At 36.6% G+C, this 22,491-nt stretch overlaps 1 protein-coding gene across 5 annotated transcripts in view; it reads right to left on the bottom strand.

The window, feature by feature from the left end:
- Positions 1 to 22,491, bottom strand: part of epha7 (EPH receptor A7) — a 252,466-nt gene that overhangs the window by 110,652 nt on the left and 119,323 nt on the right. The window contains exon 6 of one of the 5 annotated variants that reach the window (XM_062980639.1): positions 799 to 1,317. The exons of the other annotated variants lie outside the window; for them this stretch is intronic. Within the exon in view, the coding sequence (XP_062836709.1) occupies positions 1,223 to 1,317 (95 nt within the window). The 3' untranslated portion in view covers positions 799 to 1,222. Of the gene's footprint in view, positions 1 to 798; positions 1,318 to 22,491 lie in introns of those variants that run through there. 5 annotated transcript variants of the gene reach the window in all.

Here is a 22,491-nt window from a genome sequence, read left to right as displayed (position 1 = left end):
CTCTTCTGAGGGGTAGTTCTCTCACACTTTCTGTTGTCTCACCCCCATTCTTAACTATGAGTTGTTTGTAAGTCAGATGTTTGTAACGCAGGGCCTGCCTGTACTTCATTCCTTTCCATGTTGCAGCATTAAGTGCATTTGATCTTTTCTTCTTGAGAAGTTAGAATGAGCCATTTTATGCATGTAGTATGCATTTCAGCTCCTGTTTATTGCATGGGAAACAATTATTTGAAAGAACAGCAATATAAAGTATACACCATATTGACTACTTAATTTATTTAAAATATTCATTTACTTTTTCTACTGGAACCCCACAAAGCAATTTTCATAAAACTATTGAAATAAAAATCATTCATCTTAATTTTCTGTTGATTTAAAAACTTTACTGATTAAGAATGTTTATGTAATAAGGATTCTGCAACTTATGCTTTTAAATCTGCTCTATCTAGCAACATAAGTCACCCTAGCTTGTGAATAATAGACCAATATGAACTTATTGTTTTCTTAAAACACAATGTATAGCTTTAAGTAACAGTTCAACAATGGTCTATAATTTTATACACTGAAAATGTTTCTGTAAGGGATATTTTATAATGGAGCCATGTTCCCCACAAAGTTGCGAAATTTAAAAGTAACAGAAAGGAATGCTATATTTTCACAAGAAATACTTAACAATTGCAATCTCATTCACCAGAGAAGCAAAATCTAATGCTGCTGGATGTGGTTTCTTTAATAGTACTTTTTCATTTAATTTAAGTCTAATCATTTCTACATAACACAGTTACTAAATTACAAATATAGTATCAATGAAAGCTTCAGTTTTTATTCCTTGCCTAGAAATACATGTTAGTATTGTAGTTAGATATTTTACTATGATTTTACTTATGCAATCCACATTTATTCAGATATTTTGGGTGAAAATCATTACTTTCCAGTCAAGGGTCACAAAATAATATTGGGGGGGGGGGGACTTCACTTACTACTGTTTCTAAGAGATAATGTTTCAAGATAATGAGTGGTATAAATTTTGGCTTAATATAATTCACTAAGTCAATTTAGCCTCAATCTCCACAAGCCACTGTTTCTATGATAGGAGTATTTTTGTATCACTCCAGCTATAAAGAAGATGTGAAGTTCCATGATGTTTAACATCCACATATAGCTGCTGGGACAGCAGGGAGCATGGAGTTGGGTGCTATCAGCCTCCTGATGATTATTCTTGCTATCCATCTTGTGTGGGGATATGCAAATTCTGGACAAAGGACTGGATGCTTAGGAGAGATGGGTAATTCCCGTTCCAGTAAATTAAACTGAAACCTGGCAAAAAAAGAAATGCAATTAAGCACCTTTCCCTGGCAAGTAATTAACTTCAAAGTACTCCTAGATTTATCTTTGTCACTGAAGGTTAAAGTAACCTGGCAGCTCAAAGTACTTTGGCTAAATTTCTTTGGGTTGCCAGGTATAACATCTTCTAGACATCTATATTTCAGCATGGTATTCAATGTGGGTCCATCTTTGAGGAAGACACCTAAATTACAGCTCGTACAGAATGTGAACAGTTTGTGACCTCAATATGTGCAAGATTTCTTCTCCCTAAATATACGTGTGAAGATTGCTACCATTATGGAGATAAGAGAGACAAGTACGCCACAGTATTCTGGCTGTGATTGTTTTCTGCCATTACTTTTAGGGCTTATTGTATTAACATATGCTTTATTGAGCTGTTAAACAAACACTAAGATTTTATAAGCATAGTACTGTTCAGTGGCATATTAAGTTCAATTTTCCAAGCATCTGTTAGTGGTGCTACAACTGACTTTGATGGGGTTTCCAACAAAAGTAACACTCAGAAAACTTTTTTGATACTCAAATGGCTTTTTTACAAGCTGGAATGTAACACAAGAACAACTGATTAAAAAGATGTGGAATTTCTACTTTCAGTGCCAACTCAAAGAAACAATATATTTTTTTAACTTAAATGTCTTCAAAAACTGGATTTTAGGACTATGGCCCCTTCTACACTACCATATAATCCATACTATCAAAGTAGATAATCCATATTACCTGCTTTGAACTGGATTATATGAGTTTACACTGTCATATAATCCAAGTCAAAGTAGATATTCTGGATTTTATGTGGCAGTGTAGAAGGGGCCAAAGATGACAGACTCCTAGGATATGAAAGCAATTGCTGGTTCCAGGGTCAAATGTGATCCCCCTTTTTAGTGCTATTGTGCACTCCATCCAGGTCACAAGCAAAAGGTGTGAAGAAGTCTTATCTTTAGCAATAGGCCATGGCAATTGATCATTATAACTAAGATTAAGGCATCGGTCCTAGGCAAGTTACTGTCATATAGCTTCAGCCTCACTTTTCATCACATAATAGTGAGATTATAATGCCAACCTTGTTCTCAAAATGATTACAAAGCGAAATCTGATATGTTCTCCAGGCACTAGGTCAGACAGTAGGAAAAAAAAATACTTATTTGATTAGGTCCCTAAGATACAAATCCAAAGATTCGTATTACTAGCTACAAGCATACAGTGAAACTTTTCATGTTATAGTTCTAAAAAGTTACACTCCCTTGTTGCACTGCACATCACTTGGAATTAAGATTATTAAAAAAAAACAGTTTGTGGTTGAAATATATGGGATGTTTTTCCTGTGCATATGCACAGTCTTTAAAAGAAACTATAAACAAGCATTCCATGAGTTCTAGTAGATTTGTTATAGTATATCTTGAAGCCAATTTCAACTTAAGGTGACCCAAAGATAAAACTATTAAGTGTTTTTCTTGGTTTGTCATTGTCTTCTTCGGAGGGTGACAGACTGTGACTTGCCCAAGATTAGCCAGTGGGTTTCCATGGCTGAGGAGAGCTTCTAACTCCGAACTTTCAGACCTGTAATTCAGCACTCAAGACTTTAAACTATGTTGGCCCTGTTCTAATGACTACAGTTCTTTAAATACAGTAGGGGTGTGTGGACGGTTTTGCATCATGATAACCCATGAATTATTAGGAAAGTTATTGTTCTCATCCTTTTATCATCATATTCCTACATGAAAGGAATAATAATGGTAAGCCTGTTTTAAGAATAATTACAGTGATATGTTTTTCTATATGCACTAGGGAGTAGATCAGGTGTCAGCACAATCTATAACAGACCTGCACAACCTATTGCCATTTAGGTGTTTGGGACTGCAACTCCCAATAAGATTCCCTTCCAATATACTATCTGCTCACTGACCACCAAAACAAGCAAGTGACATCCATGCTACATACATACTAAGGACCTCTTCACACTTACCTCTCCTTTGCTCCATTTGGCTGGCAATTGCGTGGGGTGCCTCCCTCTCTCCTTCCCCCATCAAAAGGAGGGAATGGGACAAGGCATGTTGTCTCCTTGCCCTTTCCCCCATCAGATGGGGGGAAAGGGCAGAAAAATGTGAGTCGCTCCATTGGAGCTACCCAAAACACAACTTAACTTGTGTTGGTGGTGAGGAAGCATCTTGCAACATTTCCTTGGCACTTCAGGGATCAATGGGACGGGGCCAGGCCAGCATTGTCTGATAGAGCTCAGCAATCCTCATCCCAGAAGAGGAGAAAGGGGCCAAAAGTCCCAAGTGTGATAAGGTCCTAAGAGCAACATGTTTATCTCATCCATATACTAGGAGCAAAAGGCAGTTACGTTTGCTATCCTATCACAGGAAAGGCACGTTACAGGGCTCTTCCTTCTTGACCATGACTGGCACCAATTTATTTTTTGATTAACAATGGAACAAAGATATATATATATATATATATATATATATATATATATATATATATATATACAGTAGAGTCTCACTTATCCAACATAAACGGGCCGGCAGAACGTTGGATAAGCGAATATGTTGGATAATAAGGAGGGATCAAGGAAAAATCTATTAAACATCAAATTAGGTTATGATTTTACAAATTAAGCACCAAAACATCATGTTATACAACAAATTTGACAGAAAAAGTAGTTCAATACACATTAATGCTATGTAGTAATTACTGTATTTACGAATTTAGCACCAAAATATCATGATGTATTGAAAACATTGACTACAAAAATGCATTGGACAATCTGGAACATTGGATAAGTGAGTGTTGGATAAGTGAGACTCTACTGTATAAGCATCACTTTTTCTGAGTCATATGGGAATAAGTTTGTAGAAACTCATACATAACCCATTCATTTCTACTCATTTGTAGAAGAGGCACACTGAAAGCTTTCATTTTTATTTCAATAAATTCTACATGAAAGTCAATATTGAAGAAACATAGCTTGTTTTTACTATAATCGCCATAAACTAGAAATCAAGACATCAAATCGTAGTTTGATCTAACTAACCACAGATTAGAAAAAAAAACATAGTTCTCTGAGTCTGGGCATAACTTCTGTAATTAGTTTTAAAGTGAATGAGGTGATTTAATTATCTTGTCAGCTACTTAAACAATGAGAGAGGAGGAAAGACTGTGCAAAACTGAGATTTCAGCAGACATTAGACAGACACTAGCCTGAACTGGTTAGCCAGTGATCGGATCTATCTCGCGAATAAATTGGGTGAATATTTAATAATATTTGAAACATTTATACATTTTTCTGACTAATGAAACACATTGTGATCTATTTCCTTTGAGAAAAAAAATTCACTGTCTGTACTTTATACTCTAAATCTTTAATAGACACAAAGGCCCCAGTAACAATGTGTATGCTTTATTATCTGATGCTTTTAGATATAACCTTCATAAAATCAGATATTCAGTCTTAAGTTAAATGGAATATCAACCAGTGATCTAAAGTTAAAGATCATCAAGATCTACCACCAAGCAATAGGTTATTAATTACTTATTAAACTGGGGGTCCCCAAACTAAGGCCCGTGGGCCAGATGCAGCCCTCCAAAGTCATTTACCTGGCTCGCCCGAAGTCTGAAATGACTTGAAGGCACACAATAACAATCCTAATTAACTTCACTATCTCATTGGCCAGAAGCAGGCCCACACTTCGCATTGAAATCCTGATAGGTTTATGTTGGTTAAAATTGTTTTTATTTTTAAATATTATATTGTTCTTTCATTGTTGTTGTTTTTTCACTACAAATAAGACATGTGCAGTGTGCATAGGAATTTGTTTGGGTTTTTTTCAAATGATAATTCGGCCCCTCAACAGTCTGAAGTATTGTGGACTGACCCTCTGCTTAAAAAGTTTGAGGACCCCTATATTAAACAGTCAAGTGAAAGTGTGTCTCTGTGTGTGTGTTCTCTATCCGTGTGTCTGAGCGTGCATGTGTGTGTGTGTGTGTGTGTGTGTGTGTGTATGTATGTATATGTGTATATATATATATATATACACACACACACACACACACACACACACACACACACACACACACTTACTTCCAGGAAATAGATTATAAACAAATGATGTGTACAAATTCTGCAACTAGCATTTTCAAACATCTGTTCTGCAATATTAATAGCAACCTCTCCCAGTGGAAATATTTTAAGAGACTTCTAATCATCCTTCCTATGGGAAAAGTATAAATACGTCATTTTGAATTTTTAAAAATTGACTAGGAAAAATAACTTCACAGAGAAACAAGATAATTTGTTACAAAATTATGAGGGCCCCAGTTGGCCATAGATACAGGAAAAATAGAAGACAGTATTTGACACAAAGCCCATTTAATTTGTATGATTAACTGCTGGAGAATACACCAACAGACACTTGGTTTAGATAGCTTTTTAAAAGTAATAGACCGATCCATGGATGGCAACATCTATGAAGAGTTTTCTCAATGGAAACTGACTAATCATCCTGTTTCGAATAAAACTTAAATGTTAAATGGAATTAAAAAACACAATGCCAGAGCATACTAAAGGTATTAGAAAGCAGTGTAGCCTAATTGCTGATATAGAAAAACTTTTAAATGTGGATTCAAGACCAAATCAGCTACAATATTCCTCTAAGTGCAGGCATTTATCTAGGCCAAAGCCCGAAATCTATTTAATATAATGAAGGCTGAAAGAGGAGGGAGATCTGTGGAAGAAACATTTCAGGCTAGCAAAGGATGGTTTCATAGATTTAAGACAAGGACCAATTTGTATAATATAAAAGTGCAGAGAGAAACAGTGAACACCAATACTGCAGCTGCAGAACTGAATCTTGCAGAGCTTGAAAAACTATAGAAGACAATAGCCATACAAAGCAACTGATTTTCAATGTAGATGAAATGGACCTATTTTGGAAGAAAATGTCAGCTAGATTGTTTTTTGTTGAAAAAGAGAAATCTATGCCTGGATTCAAACCTGCAAAAGTCTGGCTAACACTGTTGCTAGGGGCTAATGCAACTCATGCCTGAAAGCAAAAGTGTATCCTGACATACCATTTTGAAAACCCCACGGCCCTTAAAAACTATTTAAAATCTAGCCTTCTAGTTTTTTACAATAGTAATGCAAAAGCCTGAATGACTGCTGATATATTAGCAACTTGGTTCTCAGATTAGTTGAAGCCTGAAGTTGAGGCTTCTTATAGGGAAGAGAAAAAAATCGCTTTAAGAGTCTGCTGCTTTTTGATAATGCTCCAAGCCACCCTAGAGCTCTGAGTCCTTAAAAGAAATTCAAGTTCCTTCATGCTTGCAAATACAACTTCATTGCTACAGCCAGTGGATCAAGGTACAATTTCAGCTTTCAAATCTTATTATCTAAGAAGTACTTTTGAAAAGCTTATATCAGCATTATATGATGATCTCTCTGGGAAATCAAAGGAAGGTAAATTGAATGCTTTGTGGAAGGTCATCACAGTTTTGGATGGCATTAAAACAATTAGAAATGCATGGGCGGAATTAAAGATTGGGGGTGCTTTGAATGCGATTTCCTGCTTCTTGGCAGGGGGTTGGACTGGATGGCCCATGAGGTCTCTTCCAACTCTACTATTCTATGATTCTATGATTCTATGAAATAGCTTTGAAAGTTATTTGGAAGAAACTCATTCCCACACTGGACAGTTTTGAAGGCTTTGAAAATTCAGTGAAGGAAATCATCTCAATTGTTGTTGACATGAAATTAGAATTGGAAGTCCAGTCTGAAGGTGTTTCTGAGTTGCTTGGGTCATATGATGAGGCCCAAACTGATGTAGATTTTTGGTTATTTGAAAAAGTGAAAAGATTGTTCAGAAAGCCCAGTCTGATAATATGGCTGATAACTGAAAAATTAGAAGAAGGAATTGCTAGAATAGAAGGCATAATCAGCCCCTATAAGACCTCCATCAAAGTCCCTTTCTGGAAAAAGAATGAGATGGTTTGAAATTTTCAATGCTGAGGATCAACTATCTCCTTCTGCCTTCCTTCTATAAATCATGATAATTTATCCACCTATGCAAGAATGAAAACATTTAAAGATAAGATTTTGCTTGTTTCACTGTGTGTGTGTGTGTTGCGGGGGGGGGGGAGGCTTGTTCAGTAAGGGTTAGGGATCAGATCACTGTCAAAAAGTGGAAATAACTGAAATATGGAAATGAAAATAAGGCATTAAAAAGTCTAGGTTCTATATTTTAATTATTTCCACTTTTTAACAGTGGTCTGGTCCCTAACCCATTGAATAAGCAAGGAAATGTCTGCACACACAACTACATACATTATATCTTGCAAAAACAAGTCATACATCCTTATTTTATCTTATACATAAAAGGAATGGTATATTTTGAAAATGCTTTCTAATACAAAAACTAAATCAAGGGTTCACTAAACTGTTAAAGAGTGACAAGAAGTATTAAAAATCATCATACTGGATCTGTAAAAAGATTAATTGGCCGATAATGTGCTTGTTATTGTGTTCCTTCAAATCATTTCTGACTTATGACAATCTTAAGCTAAACCTATCATCAATTTGCCATGGGGTTTTCTGGAGCTGAATGTGACTCACCCTGAATCCCAAAGACTTACCTCTGAGGAGATATGAATAGGCTTAAACTGAAATACATGCAGGATTGGGTGGAAACACTGACACAGAAAAGGGCAGCAAGGAACTGAATTGAAATGATAGGGGGTAAGTAACTGTCTTATTTTTATTTCCGGTGGGGTAGGGACAACTTTCAGTAGTATAATTATTATTTTTTCTTCTCTTAAAGTATATTTTCCCCTTTCATAAAGTACACAAAGAGTCTGTTTCTGTGAGATTGTTCTTCACTTTCTCAATGGCTTCCCCCGTGCCATAAGCTTGATTACTGCAGACCTTAGTTACAAGACTCTTAACATATGTGTTCATATGAGGATTCAACTGTATATTCAAGAATACATTTTTTCAATTCCCACAGAGTAAGTGAAATTCAAAACTGAACATATTTGCAACTTCTGATATCAGAGTGATGTTTAAGTCAGACCATGCTAGAGGCAGACAGCGCTGAGAAATTCCCCGACACAAAAATCCACTGGAACAAAGGTGAGGTGGTTCTCTCCCCCCCCCCCCCCAAAAAAATAGATGCTGAATTCTAATCATAATACACTATAGCAAAAGAACAAACTATTTTCCTCCCTATACACACACATACAAAAATCTTATTCCAGTCTTCATTTGGTCTTGCCTTCTTCCAACAGTTTCTTCCAAGCAAGGAGGTTGCTACTTTCATCATTTGGTGAACTGCTGCCCTCAGGCACATATTTTGAACACACTGGCTAGTCAAGCAAAATAAGCCAATCTCTGCCAAGTAAGGGTCACATTTTAATTTGGGGTAGGGGCAAGGAAGAGAAAACTGGAGACCCTCAAAATTGTCTCATGGTGTGTTTAGCTTAAAATAGACCAAATACCCATTCAAGCACACATAATTCAAGAGGCCTTCCTGCCAGCAATAAAGGCCGAAATTGGATACTTGGTGAGATTAATTACCTAGATAGGGCATGATAGGGCAAGTCAAATGGGAATGTAATTAAAGTGCACCTTCCATGAAAATTATTCATTGCTGATGGATCAGGTGACAGATGAATCAAAAAACTTTTTTCTCCAAAAGCCACAGGTTAACTTCAGGCAGGCCTTCCCTCTTTTGAGGCTAAAGTAACTGTAACTACTGAATCCATTTTTCACCTACAGGAACTTTGCTGCAACCTTGGAAAGCTAAATACCCAAATGTTATTCTAATCACAAGAGAGATTGTTTTGAAAAATGCCTGGGGAATAAAAAGACATCTAAGGTAGAACAAACTGCCTGACAGCTCAGATTGGTCTTCTTTGTGCTTTTAATGGCAACTGTAACATAAAAAATCAACATGATGAATTAATAAATGGAATAGTTCAGTGGATTATGTTATAACAGATGTAAAACCAGCTGTAGTAATGCAGTAGTTTGTACATCAGATAAAAGGGGTCCAACATTGTTGAATTGCCATTACTGTGTGTATTAATTGTTTTCGGAAAACTTCTGAAAAACAGGAGTGTTACAATTTTACCATTTTTGAAAGACACTCCTAGCAGGTTTCCAACTATTACAGCTGTCCAGCCCAGCTGTTAAGAGGTATAGCTGAATGAATATCCATTTCCATAAATACCCCTCTATAAGCTGGGACAAACAACAAGACGATGTGGTTATCCTTCCATTTTACATTTTCCAGAATCATTTGCTTTGTCTGTTAGAAAAAGACGGATGACCTAGATAAAGTTCTTGACAATAAACTGAGCACAAGCCAGAAAAAGAATCTTCAGACACTGAACCGCTCTCTTGATTTGACATTCAGTATTGTAATGCAACATCAACTTTGCAAATGGCAAACGGAAAAGCAACTTTACCAAAACCATGAAGTGAATATATTGCAGAGATGAGGAATATGACCCTGCAAACCACAAAACCATTTCTCTTTCAAAAAACTGCTGAGCCAACATTTGTTAGACTACTTTGCCATAATGTGTGTTAAATTGCTCCTCTCACTATCCCCAGGTTTAACAATTTTTATCCCTATTCTGGGAGCCCCCAGTGGCGCAGCGTATTAAAGCGCTGAGCTGCTGAACTTGCGGATCAAAAGGTTGCAGGTTCAAATCCGGGGAGTGGAGTGAGGCCCGCTGTTAGCCCCAGCTTCTGCCAACCTAGCAGTTCAAAAACATGCAAATGTGAGTAGATCAATAGGTACCGCTCTGGTGGGAAGGTAATGGCGCTCCATGCAGTCATGCCGCCTACATGATCTTAGAGGTGTCTATGGACAATGCCAGCTCTTCAGCTCAGAAATGGAGATGAGCACCAACCCCCAGAGTCAGACACGACTGGACTTCATGTCAGGGGGAAACCTTTACCTTTATCTACCCCTATTCTAGCAAGATTTGACAAGAAATTAGCAATAGTATATAAATATATTAAATGAAATCAAAAGAGAAGTGAAGTAAGGCCATTATAAATTGGCCATTATAAATTGATCCAACAGAAAATATAATAATATTTTAAACATTGTAATAATAATAATAATAATAATAATAATAATAATAATAAATGTGTAACCCACCCTACCTCCCCAAGGTGACTCAGTATAACAGTGTACTCAGAAGCAAATTTCAGTATTTAATAAAATAATACTCTCACGTAAGCATGCACAAGACAGCTTAAGTGACCATATTGCATGCTTACTTTAAATATTTGTGTTCACATTCCACAGTATCAAAATTTCATTCTACTGTAAGAATGTATAAAATTGTATAAAATGTATAAAAAAGTCACGTTTGAAAAACACTTTTAAAAACATAGTATATTATACACATCTCAGGTTGCTATTGACTAACACTCTCCTTTTTTTCTAATATTGTTTCATTTCAATCTTTAATTTCTAGCATAGTATTATGTAAAGACTGTTCCTCTTCTCCAAAAAATAAAGCTACAATTTAAATTCAGCTATCTAATATTTATTTCTTTAATTAATAAAATAATAAATGTGTATTAGCACAATGCAACCATACACTATTAATATGTTGGAAAGCGTTTCCAAAAAGGATTTAAAAATAACTGTGTACTGTGAGCCAGCTGAATTCTAGAATTCTGTATTGGTAAGAAAATTTTAAAAGGACATCTTTCAGCCAAATTGTTTACATGGTATCCTTCCCCCCAGCCATATGCTGCCTTGAAAGAGTCTGGCCTTTAAAAATAACCTGAGTACATAAACAGGTTGAGTATTCCTTATGCAAAATGTTTGGGTAAGTTTGGGTCCATACAAGTTTTGCAGTTCTGATTTATGTTTTTCCTTTTTTTGATTTTTGAATTCTTATATTTGCATACATGTACATAATAAGATAGCTTGGAGATGGGACCTAAGTCTAAATATTTATATTTACACATTTTTACACACACCCTGAATGTAATTGTGTACAATATTTTTTTAACAATTTTAACAATTTTATACATAAAATAAAATGTATCTCCATTGAATGATCAGAAAGCAAAGGTGTCACTGTCTCAGCCACCCATGTGGACAATTTAGGATTTCAGAATTCCAGATAACAATAATCAACCTGTATTGCATGTATGTATATAATATAAAAATTGAGCCTGATATTAATGAGACCATAAGTATTGGGATCTGAAATTTTGCAAAAAAAATACTATGGCAGAAAATGTGCACAAATAGTAATGGTTCAGCTGCTGAGGCATAGACAGAAAGCTGTGTGAAAAAGCTGGGATAAAACCCAGCAGTTTTCAGTTGTTTCTGGTATTGGTTTCACTTGATGGGTGTCTTGTTTTTACCTGTTAGTGGCACAATCGTTCTGTCTAAAAATAAAACTGTCACTGTAGTAACAACAGTGAGATATTTGGCTGTACGGCATTCAGGTCTTAAAAACAGCAAGAGCACATTCTCTGAGCATCTGATTTCAGGAGGCTGTCAATCAAGCCTTAGCTAAGCTGAAAAAGGCATCCTGAATAAGCAAGAAAGGGAGATGCGAGGCCTGCTTCCAAACCTCCCATTCCAGTTTTGAACTTGGATTCACCTTTTTTCAAATTCCAAAGAAGTTTTGATAAACCGTGAACCAAAAAGGAAACGGGAAGCTGGGAACCCGAGCATTGCTCTGTCACACTCAATGATGTCACTGTGTCAAAACAATTATGTGGAGTAATGAAATACAGACACAGTTAAGAGCACTTCAGGTTACACTGGCCTGCGCATACCTATTTCCTGCATACCTTAGCAACTGATTCTTACACTACAGGGTAAAATAAAAAGTGAAGGAGCCCTTTTCTATAGCATTGTTAGTTGCAGTAACAAAGTAATTCAACCTGTGTTTTTTAAAATACGTATTAAAAGCTATCAATAAAAATTATATGGAAAAAAAAGGATACCGTCCATCCATCTCGCCCTTGGTCGGCCTCTCTTCCTTTTTCCTTCCATTTTCCCCAGCATCGTGATCTTTTCCAAGCTTTCCTGTCTCCTCATGATGTGGCCAAAATACTTCAGCTTTGCCTGTAATATCCTTCCCTCCAGTGAGCATCCGGGCATTATTTCCTGGAGGATGGACTGGTTGGATCTTCTTGCAGTCCAAGGCACTCTCAGGATTTTCCTCCAGCACCAGAGTTCAAAAGCGTCTATCTTCCTTGGCTCAGCCTTCCTTTATTTTTTGGATTCTACATTGACCATATAATACAGTTTCGAGCCACATTATATGGCAGTATAGATGGGCCTTACACTGAAACATTCACATGCATGATGAGAAGAAGAAAAAGCAAAGTGGTCATTGCTGTGTGACTGCCAATAATGCAAATGGGTAAAAAAAAATGCTTTTCCCCTGAGTCTAGTTGTGTCCGACTCTGGAGGTTGGTGCTTATCTCCATTTCTAAGCCAAAAAGCCAGCATTGTCCATAGATACCTCCAAAGTCACGTGGCCAGCATGACTGCATGGAGCACCGTTACCTTCCTACTGGAGTAGTGGTACCTATTGATCTATTCATATTTGAATGTTCTCAAACTGTGCTAGGTTGGCAAGAAGCTGAGGCTAACAGCAGGATCTCACCCTGCTCCCTGGATTTGAACCACTGACCTTTTGGTCAGCAAGCTCAGCAGCTCAGTGATTTAATCCGCTGTGTCACCAGGGGCTCCTAATGGGGAGGACAAATGGGAGAACTTTATTTTGTGTGGGCAAATGCAGGAGTCAGGCAGATCTGAAAAATATGTGGCCAATGATTTTTTTCTTTCAGGTGTAGATAGTCCAACAGTGAGGTTTTTTTCCTATGCTATGTAGAATAAGCACATTATGGTGGAAATCCTGTACTCATTTATATTCATTGCCACTAAACATAGTGGGATCTACTTCAGTATTTCCATACATGGGGTTGCAATTCAATTTAATCAAAATGCATATGTTACCATAAATATTGATTGAATTTCATTGCAAAATGGAAATATGATTCAATTGTGTTAAACCAATAACTTTTTACTTTAATAACAAATAGTAAAATAAGCCCTTTTCTAATTATACTTTTAACATTTACTTCATACATTTATAGTCCATCCTTCAAAGCACATTTTTAAAAGATGCCTTACAAAGTCAATGAGGTTTTTTTGTTTATAAATAGGGCAGAAAAACTCAGAAAGATAATAGTCAACATTGATATGTATTTATTTACTCAATTTATATCCTGCCCTTCTCAGCCCAAAGCAGCTTTACAACAAAGAAGTAATTTGATGCCATAAACATATATACTGTAAAATAAACGACTACATTAAAACATCAGTATTAAAATAATTAAAACCATGTTTACACCTTATTTTATTTTATTGGTTATTTAATATTTAATGTTTATTTTGCTTAAGTGATATTTGTCTTTACTGTTCTAATGTAGCACAAATCCTATGTAAAATCATACTACGTATTTTTGACATTAATATTGAAATCTGAAATATATACAGAAAGTTTTTACTCGAAATTATAATCCAAGGCCATTCCATTAGTCATTGCACTATTCCATATTCTCGTATTGCACCAACTTGCTAGACAAAATCTTTGTCTCATAATCATGTTTTTACTTTCTTTCTGAAGGCCAGGAGGCAGGGGGCTGATTGAAATTCACTGGGAACATGGGGAACATGATACAACTCAGAACCTGATGCAATGCTGTGTTACATATTAAGACTTAGGAGATCACTGCAAATTAATAGCAAACTTAGGTGCTGAGTAGTTAACTCTGGTGTTGCCTTTATGCCTTATAATGGCTATGTAAACAAAACACAGTTTCCAAGAAGCAAGAAAAAAGCATTAGCATGCTAAATGGACCTACAAATAGTTAGTGTATTTTAAACTAAATGGCGCCCTTTCTGTGAATGTTCACCCAGTCCATGAAATAAGGAAAAACAGAATTGGAGACTAGAGAGCAAATGGGCCATCGTCATTAGTATTAACACATGCCATATCTCAAGTTAAAGATGAGAAGTGAGAGAGGGGAGATGATAGCGAGAAGATAAGCATAATTCCTCTATCCGTTCTTGATCCTTTAGCAGTCATGGAAAAATAAATCCTACTATGTCCCACTTGTTTAAACTAATTATTTATTTGTAGTAGCAACCATGACCAACCTACAAAAGAAACTTGGATATTTCCAGCCTTGTGTAGAGATGTCAATCCTTGCTTATTTCATTCTCACTTTTTTAAAAAACCAAAAAACAAAACAAAACATATACACATATAATTCCTGTAAATGTTTTCTCCCTCTGGGTAAGACTGTAATAGTTTTGTACATCTTTTAACATTTTTGCTCTGTGGCAGTTTTGTTTTTTGTTTTTTTGGGTTTTTTTTGCCAAAACCCTCCTATTTTGCAAAAATCTTGAGTTTGCACAAAAATCACATTTTTTCTGGAAAGTGCAATTTTCATAAAGTAATGCGACGAATATTGCAATAGATTACCGTTTACTCAATTATGTGTCTTAATATGTGAAATAATGCAATAAGTATTGGGCTGCTGTTATTTCATGCGTGCTGTAAAGGCTACAAAAATATAACTATTGGAAGCAAGTACATCCAATTTAACAAACTGGATTATAAACATTGCAGTATAAATTTGCATCTGTTAGTGAACTTTAAAATCAATTCATTCAGTTGTATTGCCACATAGTGGAGTTATTTTCAGTATTGTACCAAAACATAAAGTTGTCATGATTTTAAAGACCTTTCATATTAATATTGAAATGTAAAAATTATTAAAGACTACTAATTATGTTCATTCTAGTTTTTTCTGTTGAATTCAAGACTTTTGATAATAAAAAATCTGAAGCATCTTACAAGTCAAGATTATAAAATGGATAAATATTAATTTACAGAATACACACGTTTTAAGGTTCCTATCATCTACGATCTGACAGAAAGGGGACAATCTAATTAATCCATGTCTGATTTACCCAGAGAAACGATTTATTTTATTATCTTTTAGAAGTAACAAATTAGAATTTTCCTTGTATCACCAAATGCTTAGTCCCACCAACCAATTTAAGAGAGAAGCAAGCAATCCATCCACACATGGGGATTGTTACTTTTCCTTTCTAGCACCAGAAGTCATGCATAGAAAACTCTCTCTTAAAACTTGTGGCTCTTGTGGGGCAGTATTCCACAAGAACCTTTTGCAATCCCAAATCGCATCAGGAAAATGCCCATCCCTATGAAGAAGTTTATGTGAAACTGCAGTTTCTGAATGTGCTCCTATGGATTATTTTAATAATACATTACTTCACTTCTATATATTTGAGTCAGTCAAGGAACAGCAGGATTCCCATAATGCCATATTATTTCTGTGAATTGCCTGACTTGTGTAATATATGAGAGTCACTATGTAACACTTAGACCAAACAACTGCCTTTATCCCTGTTCTTTCCTGTTCTGCTGCAGTTAATCACAAAATATTGTTAAAATTGAAACAGTAATTATCTCATGTCGACATGCCATGGATAATTAAGAATTGTTCACTCTGAGCCAGGCTAATTGTTTTTTACAGGTCTCCTTCTTCTGTCCTTGCATCCACTCCAAGAGAAGAACCCACTGGCTGTACGTACATCTCTGTCATGTACTTTATCACAGAACATATATCATCTTTTCTTCCACATACAGAATTAATTTCGCTGCCTTGCAGCAATTATCTCTCCCTTTGTGACTGACCTCCTAGCAAATGGAGCACATGGTGGCTGGATATTTTTTCCCCTGTGGATTTTACCACTTAATTGATATTTATTTTCTCTTCACAATGGAAGAAGTAAATGTGAGTCATAACATAGCATATGCACAAAAGTAGGAACAGTGACTTACCAGTTATAATTGACAGCTTTTAAAAGTTATATCTTGATAACATCTGTTCACTTACCCTATTACTTGGATCAGTTGGCTAAAGCTGTTAATGATTCTTTGGGATCAATGTGTGCAATTTACTGCACTGGTGGAGTTGTACAGAAGTTTCCATAGATGGCTCTGCATCATTCAACTAAACTACTTGTTTACATCAAATCTACTCTCATTCATCACCAACAGAGTGAAGAAATAAGATAATCAACATTTACTATGTTAGCATTAAATACAGCACACACAGTACCAAATACTACTAGAAACTAACAGTTATCTCAGCAAATAGCCCACAAGGTAGTTGTTCTTATTGCTTTTCAGTGAGGGGGGTTTCTTCATCAGAAATACAACAAATTGACATACTCTGTGACTTTATCAATAGCAGCTTAATATGGTACAATGCACAGAAATAACCACTTAGAAAAAATGGCTTCACAGCATTGTCCGTAATCTAACATTTGTTACACTTCTTTGATTGAACCGCAGACAATGAAAAATAATAGTTTGGCAAGGTGTAAATGATAACTTCCATCACCATGTAGCTGGCATTGCTATGGTGCTGGATGATGGGGTGTTTCAGACTGCCAACACTTGAACCCCTCATTTCCTTTCCTGTCATGTCTGTGCTGGTACCTATCAAAGTTCAAGGAAATATATTCAGGGTGAGAAATAAATGACTATGTGCAGAACTTTTTGCCTTGGCACCAAAAGCCAAGGGTAGCTTCCAATAAGACAGAAAGATAACTTCAAATGTTTTATATGATCACAAGCCTCATTGCAATCAGAGTAATTTTAGGCATTATGCACAGTCTTCTTTTAAACAGTTTTTGATGGGTGGAAAAAGAAAACACAGCAGGTTACTCGTGAGTCGATTTTCTTAAAAAAGAAAACTGACTCCCATTTGCAGACTGTTAAATTTTTTTAGCCTGATGATGATGATTTTCCTGGAATTATCAGTTTTATGGCACCCACATCAAAATATGTCACCAAGTTTTTATGGATGTTAATACACATTTACCCTATATACTCATGTATAAGTCTAGAAATATTAGTTTTAAAATCCCCCTGAAAACCTGGGTTGACTCATCCACGGGTCAATATGAGTACAGTACCTTCATTCTTTTTTTTTTTTTTTTAAAAGAACCACCCTCTTCTTTGAAGAGAATGGTAAATGGCAACATCTATGTCCTTTCTGGGAAAATATAAAAGCACCAACCTCCACTAGTTACTCCACTGCGGCACCACTTCTGGCCTTTTAAAATGCTTGAATAAGGAAACTATGGCACTGGCCAGGGGCTACTATCCCTCTAAGTCAGCATTGGTGCTTTTCCCTCTCTGAGGGAAGACCCTCGACTTACCCATGGATCATATCAAAGTCCATAAGTTGGCCCCACAAACCTGTCTATGACTTATACATGAGGTTGACTTACACATGAGTATATGTGATAATTTTATCTTTGGAAACTGTAACTTGAATATCCCAGAACTTGATATTTTTACTCTAGTTTGCATATCTAAAAAGAGCCGTGAGTAATTCACGAAACCATGCATAATAATTATAATTATAAGAATTGTATACAAACTCACAAAAATAGCTCGGGAGAAAGTGGCACTGTCCTTTACCATTTTTAAAAACATTTTAGTAATAAATTTGTTCTCAATCAAAATTAATCATTATAAAATTCTTTTTTTTTCATTTGCAGCTATTTCTAGAACAATATTTCAGAACATCTGCACCAGTTGTTCCTCAGGGACTGATTAAAATTGTATTCATGCCCATCACCACCTCTCTTAATAGGAATAAACAACAGAAAATGTAGGAACAACAGAAAATGTAATAATTTGTGGTGTGTTAATTGAAACTAAAACAGGAGTGAGTCCAATCCAGACGTTTTCTATGTTCCAAATAGTTCATTCTTTCACGGGGAAAGATTTAGGCAAGAACTAAACTTTGTCAGTGACATCAATGCTTAGTATTTGTTGTATCTATTTATGCTCATCATCGGGGTGTCCCTAAAAGTGTTCCAGAAACCATGCGATTTCTATAAGGATTGTTGCTAGAGTATCTTTTGTAGAATCAAACAGAATAAACTAGAACTGCCTTTTGTTTCTGTAGCTTTTACAGCCTTGTGGTGCAATGGGTTAAACCCTTGTGTTGGCAGTCGTGCCGACCAAGAGATCAGTGGTTCAAATCCGGGGAGTGAGGTGAGCTCCCGTATGTCAGCTCCAGTTTCCCATGTGGGGACATGAGAGAAGCCAACCACAGGATGGTAAAACATTCGGGCATCCCCTGGGCAACATCCTTGCAGACGGCCAATTTTCTCACAACCCAAGCGACTTACACTTTCTCAAGTCACTCCTGACATGGGGAAAAAAACAGCCCAAGTTGGATATAAAACATCCGGGCTTCCCCTGGGCAACATCCTTGCAGATGGCCAATTTTCTCACAATCCAAGCGACTTACACTTTCTCAAGTCACTCCTGACACGGGGAAAAAAACAGCTCAAGTTGGATATAACTGCTACAAATACTGGGCTCAGAAGACATTCTTATATAGAGTAAAATGTAAAAAGGTGTCCATGTTTGGATTCAAGGAGAAGTCATTTTCTAAATATTTTTCTCACACAAAAATATACACATATGTTGCTAGATATAAAGAATATGCTTCTGTCAAACTTATCCAATTCAAAGTAATATTGATTTCAATGCAAGATACAAAATAAACTTAAAACTCATCTACTGAAGGCAAAGTGATTAGGAAGTATTTAAATATGGCCAAACTGTGTTCTTCATTGTTTTTCCTTAATCTACCATGTTTCCCCTAAAATAAGACATCCCCAAAAAGTAAGACCTAGTAGAGGTTTTGCTGAATTGCTAAATATAAAGCCTCCCCCAAAAGTAAGACCTAGCACCATTTGTGTTTGGAAGCATGCCCACCGAACAGAACACCAGAGCATGCAGGTTTGGTAAATGTACGTACCATAGATTGTTGTACATGGAAATAATGATAGTAACAAGAAATTATTGATAGGATTCATAGTTCGTCTGGTTATGCTGGTTTGTGATGACAACTACTGTACAGTATATAATAAATGTTCATTTTTTTGTTCAACAATAAATGTGAATTCTTCTTCATGGAAAAATAAGACCTAGAGCATCTTTGGGAGCAAAAATTAATATAAGACACTGTCTTATTTTCAGGGAAACACTGTATGTGCAATTAAAAGGTCAAACAGTGTTCTTGCACTGTTTTTAAAATACATTCCAGCATTGTGAAATACTAAAATTGAATTTTGAGTTATTTGCTATGATGACAATTATTTCTGCAGATAGCCATACTTCCATCAAATAATTGCAGTAAGTTGTAGTAGAGTTTTTATTCTGCTGGCCATAAGAATACTGCACAGAACATTCCTGGTAGTGGAAAAGGAAGATGGGGGTATTTATTGTTTCTGTCCCCTTCTTCCAGCTCCATCACTTCTTTGGCCAAACTTGTGGAAAGTTCATCACACATTTGGAGAAGATTTGACATAGAACATAGGGAAATGCATGGAGCACTACCGCTCTTCTGATGACTCAAAAATCTCTAATTGAGAGATGTCATGAAAAAAAATACGCACTTTACAGTGGATAATCATCAAATGCTTAGGTCTTGATGGTAAATAAAAGCTAACTTTCTGCTCCATTAGACCTTTTGTAATTTTGCGTGATGATGGTAGATCTATGAAGGTCTAAAAACAAGCTATCCGGAATTTCAGATTTCAGTCTGTAATGACAATAACCAAGATTCTGGATGCAGAACAAATTGGATAAGTTAACTTTTAGATACCTAACTTCAGCACTGTATGTTGAATGCAGTATTGATAGGTTAGAAATGAAGAATATTAGAACTACTTATTCTGAGCTATAACTGGGAAGTGATATTTAGAAGACAAGACTGAGAGTCTGGGGCACTTTGAGAATTCATACAAGTCACTCCCCAAGAGTTTTAAAACCAAACAAATAAAACTCTATTTCCCAGCATTCCAAAAACTGTACAACACTGTCAGGCTCACTTCAAAGGACCAGTCTGAACGCAGATCAAAGATAGCTGCTCTCAAATCCAATCTTTATTGAAGAATACATGACTTTGGAAAAGTCGGGAATGACCTAATGTTTACATACAATCATTTTTATCACCTCTGTCGTAACGTCACACCACACGTAAATATCATCACCAAATCCCACCCCCTGTATCACATTACTATTATTCCCACACGTTCTACCAATTATAATTGTTTATACTTTCAACCCCAAGTTCCCAGGCTCTTCTATCTTCTTCTGCCAGGTGCTCCATGAGACATCCGGAATTATTTATGTTATGACTCCAAGTCCAGGGCTTGGAAATTCAGCCCTGGGACTTGGTTCCATGACATGGCGCCCCCTTTTTCTCCATCCTCCTCTTCGGTGCTGCTTTCATCACAATTCTGAAATAAATCAAACAATAACTCTATGTGTCCATTTTGTCCAAAGTACCCATATACTTTTTCAGTAAACTGCGATGGGATACTGGGTGTATTTTCCCTAAACTTTTTGGCAAGGCCAATTGGAAAGTCACTTCGTTTATAACACCCTGTATTCTGAATGGTCCAATATATTTGGGCCCCAGCTTTCTCGAAGGTAGTCCCAACTTGATGTTTTGTGTACTTAACCATACTAAATCTCCTTTCTCCAATTTTTCGCCTTCCACCCTTTTTCTGTCTGCGAATGTTTTATACTTTTTGTGTGCTTCCTTTAAGGATGCAGTCACTTGACTCCAACATTCTAGCATTTGAGTTTTCCATTTCCCTGCCCCTGTTTCTTCATTCTCTGTCCATCTTGGCAATTGGGGCAGAGGCTGTATTTCATACCCGTAAACAACTTCAAAGGGGGTTTTATTTGTTGCGGAGTGTATAGCCGAATTAAAAGCTAGTTCTGCGAAGGCTAGCCATTTAGACCAGTCATTCTGTCTCATGTTTGAGTACATGCGGAGGAACTGTCCAAGCGTCTGTTGAGTACGTTCTACTGCCCCGTTTGTCATGGGGTGAAAAGCAGAACTTAGGCTCCTTTCTGCTCCTAGCATTTCCAAGAATTTTTCCCAGAATTTTGCTGTGAACTGAACCCCTCTGTCATTGACCACTCTACTGGGACATCCATGAAGTTTATAAATATGGTTTATGTACAATTCAGCCAGCTTCTCTGCCGACGGTAGTTTCGTCAGTGCTATAAAGTGGGCCTGTTTAGAAAACAGGTCTAATACTGTCCAAATATAACGATGTCCCTTGCTAACCGGCAGTTCCCCCACAAAGTCCATAGCCACACATTCCCAAGGCCTGGTAGGTTCTGCTACTGTTTGTAATAATCCCATTGGCTTCCCTCCTCTCGATTTATTTCTGGCACAATCATCACATTGGATAACATGATTCTTTATGTCCTTCCTCATCCCAGGCCACCAACAATGTTTTGCTATCGCCTTTGTTGTTTTTGTAATCCCTGTATGACCAGCGCTCTGGTTATTGTGAAAACGATGCAAAATCTTAATCCTTAATATTGCCGGGATATACAGTTTCTTGTTCACAAACCAAAATCCCCCCTTCTGCTCCCCCTTTTCTGCGTTGGATGCAATCCACTGATCTCCCTCGTATGACTGTCTCAGTTCTTTTCCCCAACTATTTTCCTCGTCAAATTTAATCATAGCAGTGTTCTCTCTTTGGGTCTGCGCTCTTGTACTGACAGCTAAACCCCATTGTTTATCGGAAAATAATGTTCCTTCTTTTGTAGTGGTTATGCCCTCGTGTTGAGGCATGCGTGAAAGAGCATCTGCCAAGACATTCTGTTTCCCTTGGAAAAACTTTAATTGGAAATCGAACCTGCTGAAGTATTGTGCCCATCTAATTTGTTTGGGGGACAATTTTCGAGGAGATTTTAAATACTGGAGGTTCTTATGGTCAGACCAAATTTCAAATGGGATTCCGCTCCCTTCGAGGAAGTGTCGCCAGCATTCTAAGGCTTTTAATATGGCTAATGCTTCTTTTTCCCATATGGGCCAACATTTTTCAGTTTCACTGAACTTCCGGGACAAATATCCACAAGGTTTTAAGTTCCCATTTTGATCTTTTTGCAATAGTACTGCCCCGTATGCACAGTCTGAAGCATCGCAATGGATTATGA

The sequence above is a fragment of the Anolis carolinensis genome, chromosome 1 (assembly GCF_035594765.1).
Source record: "Anolis carolinensis isolate JA03-04 chromosome 1, rAnoCar3.1.pri, whole genome shotgun sequence".
Lineage (NCBI taxonomy): Eukaryota > Metazoa > Chordata > Lepidosauria > Squamata > Dactyloidae > Anolis > Anolis carolinensis.
The sequence above is the reverse complement of the archived record's forward strand: the minus strand, read 5'-3'. Positions and strand labels throughout refer to the sequence as shown.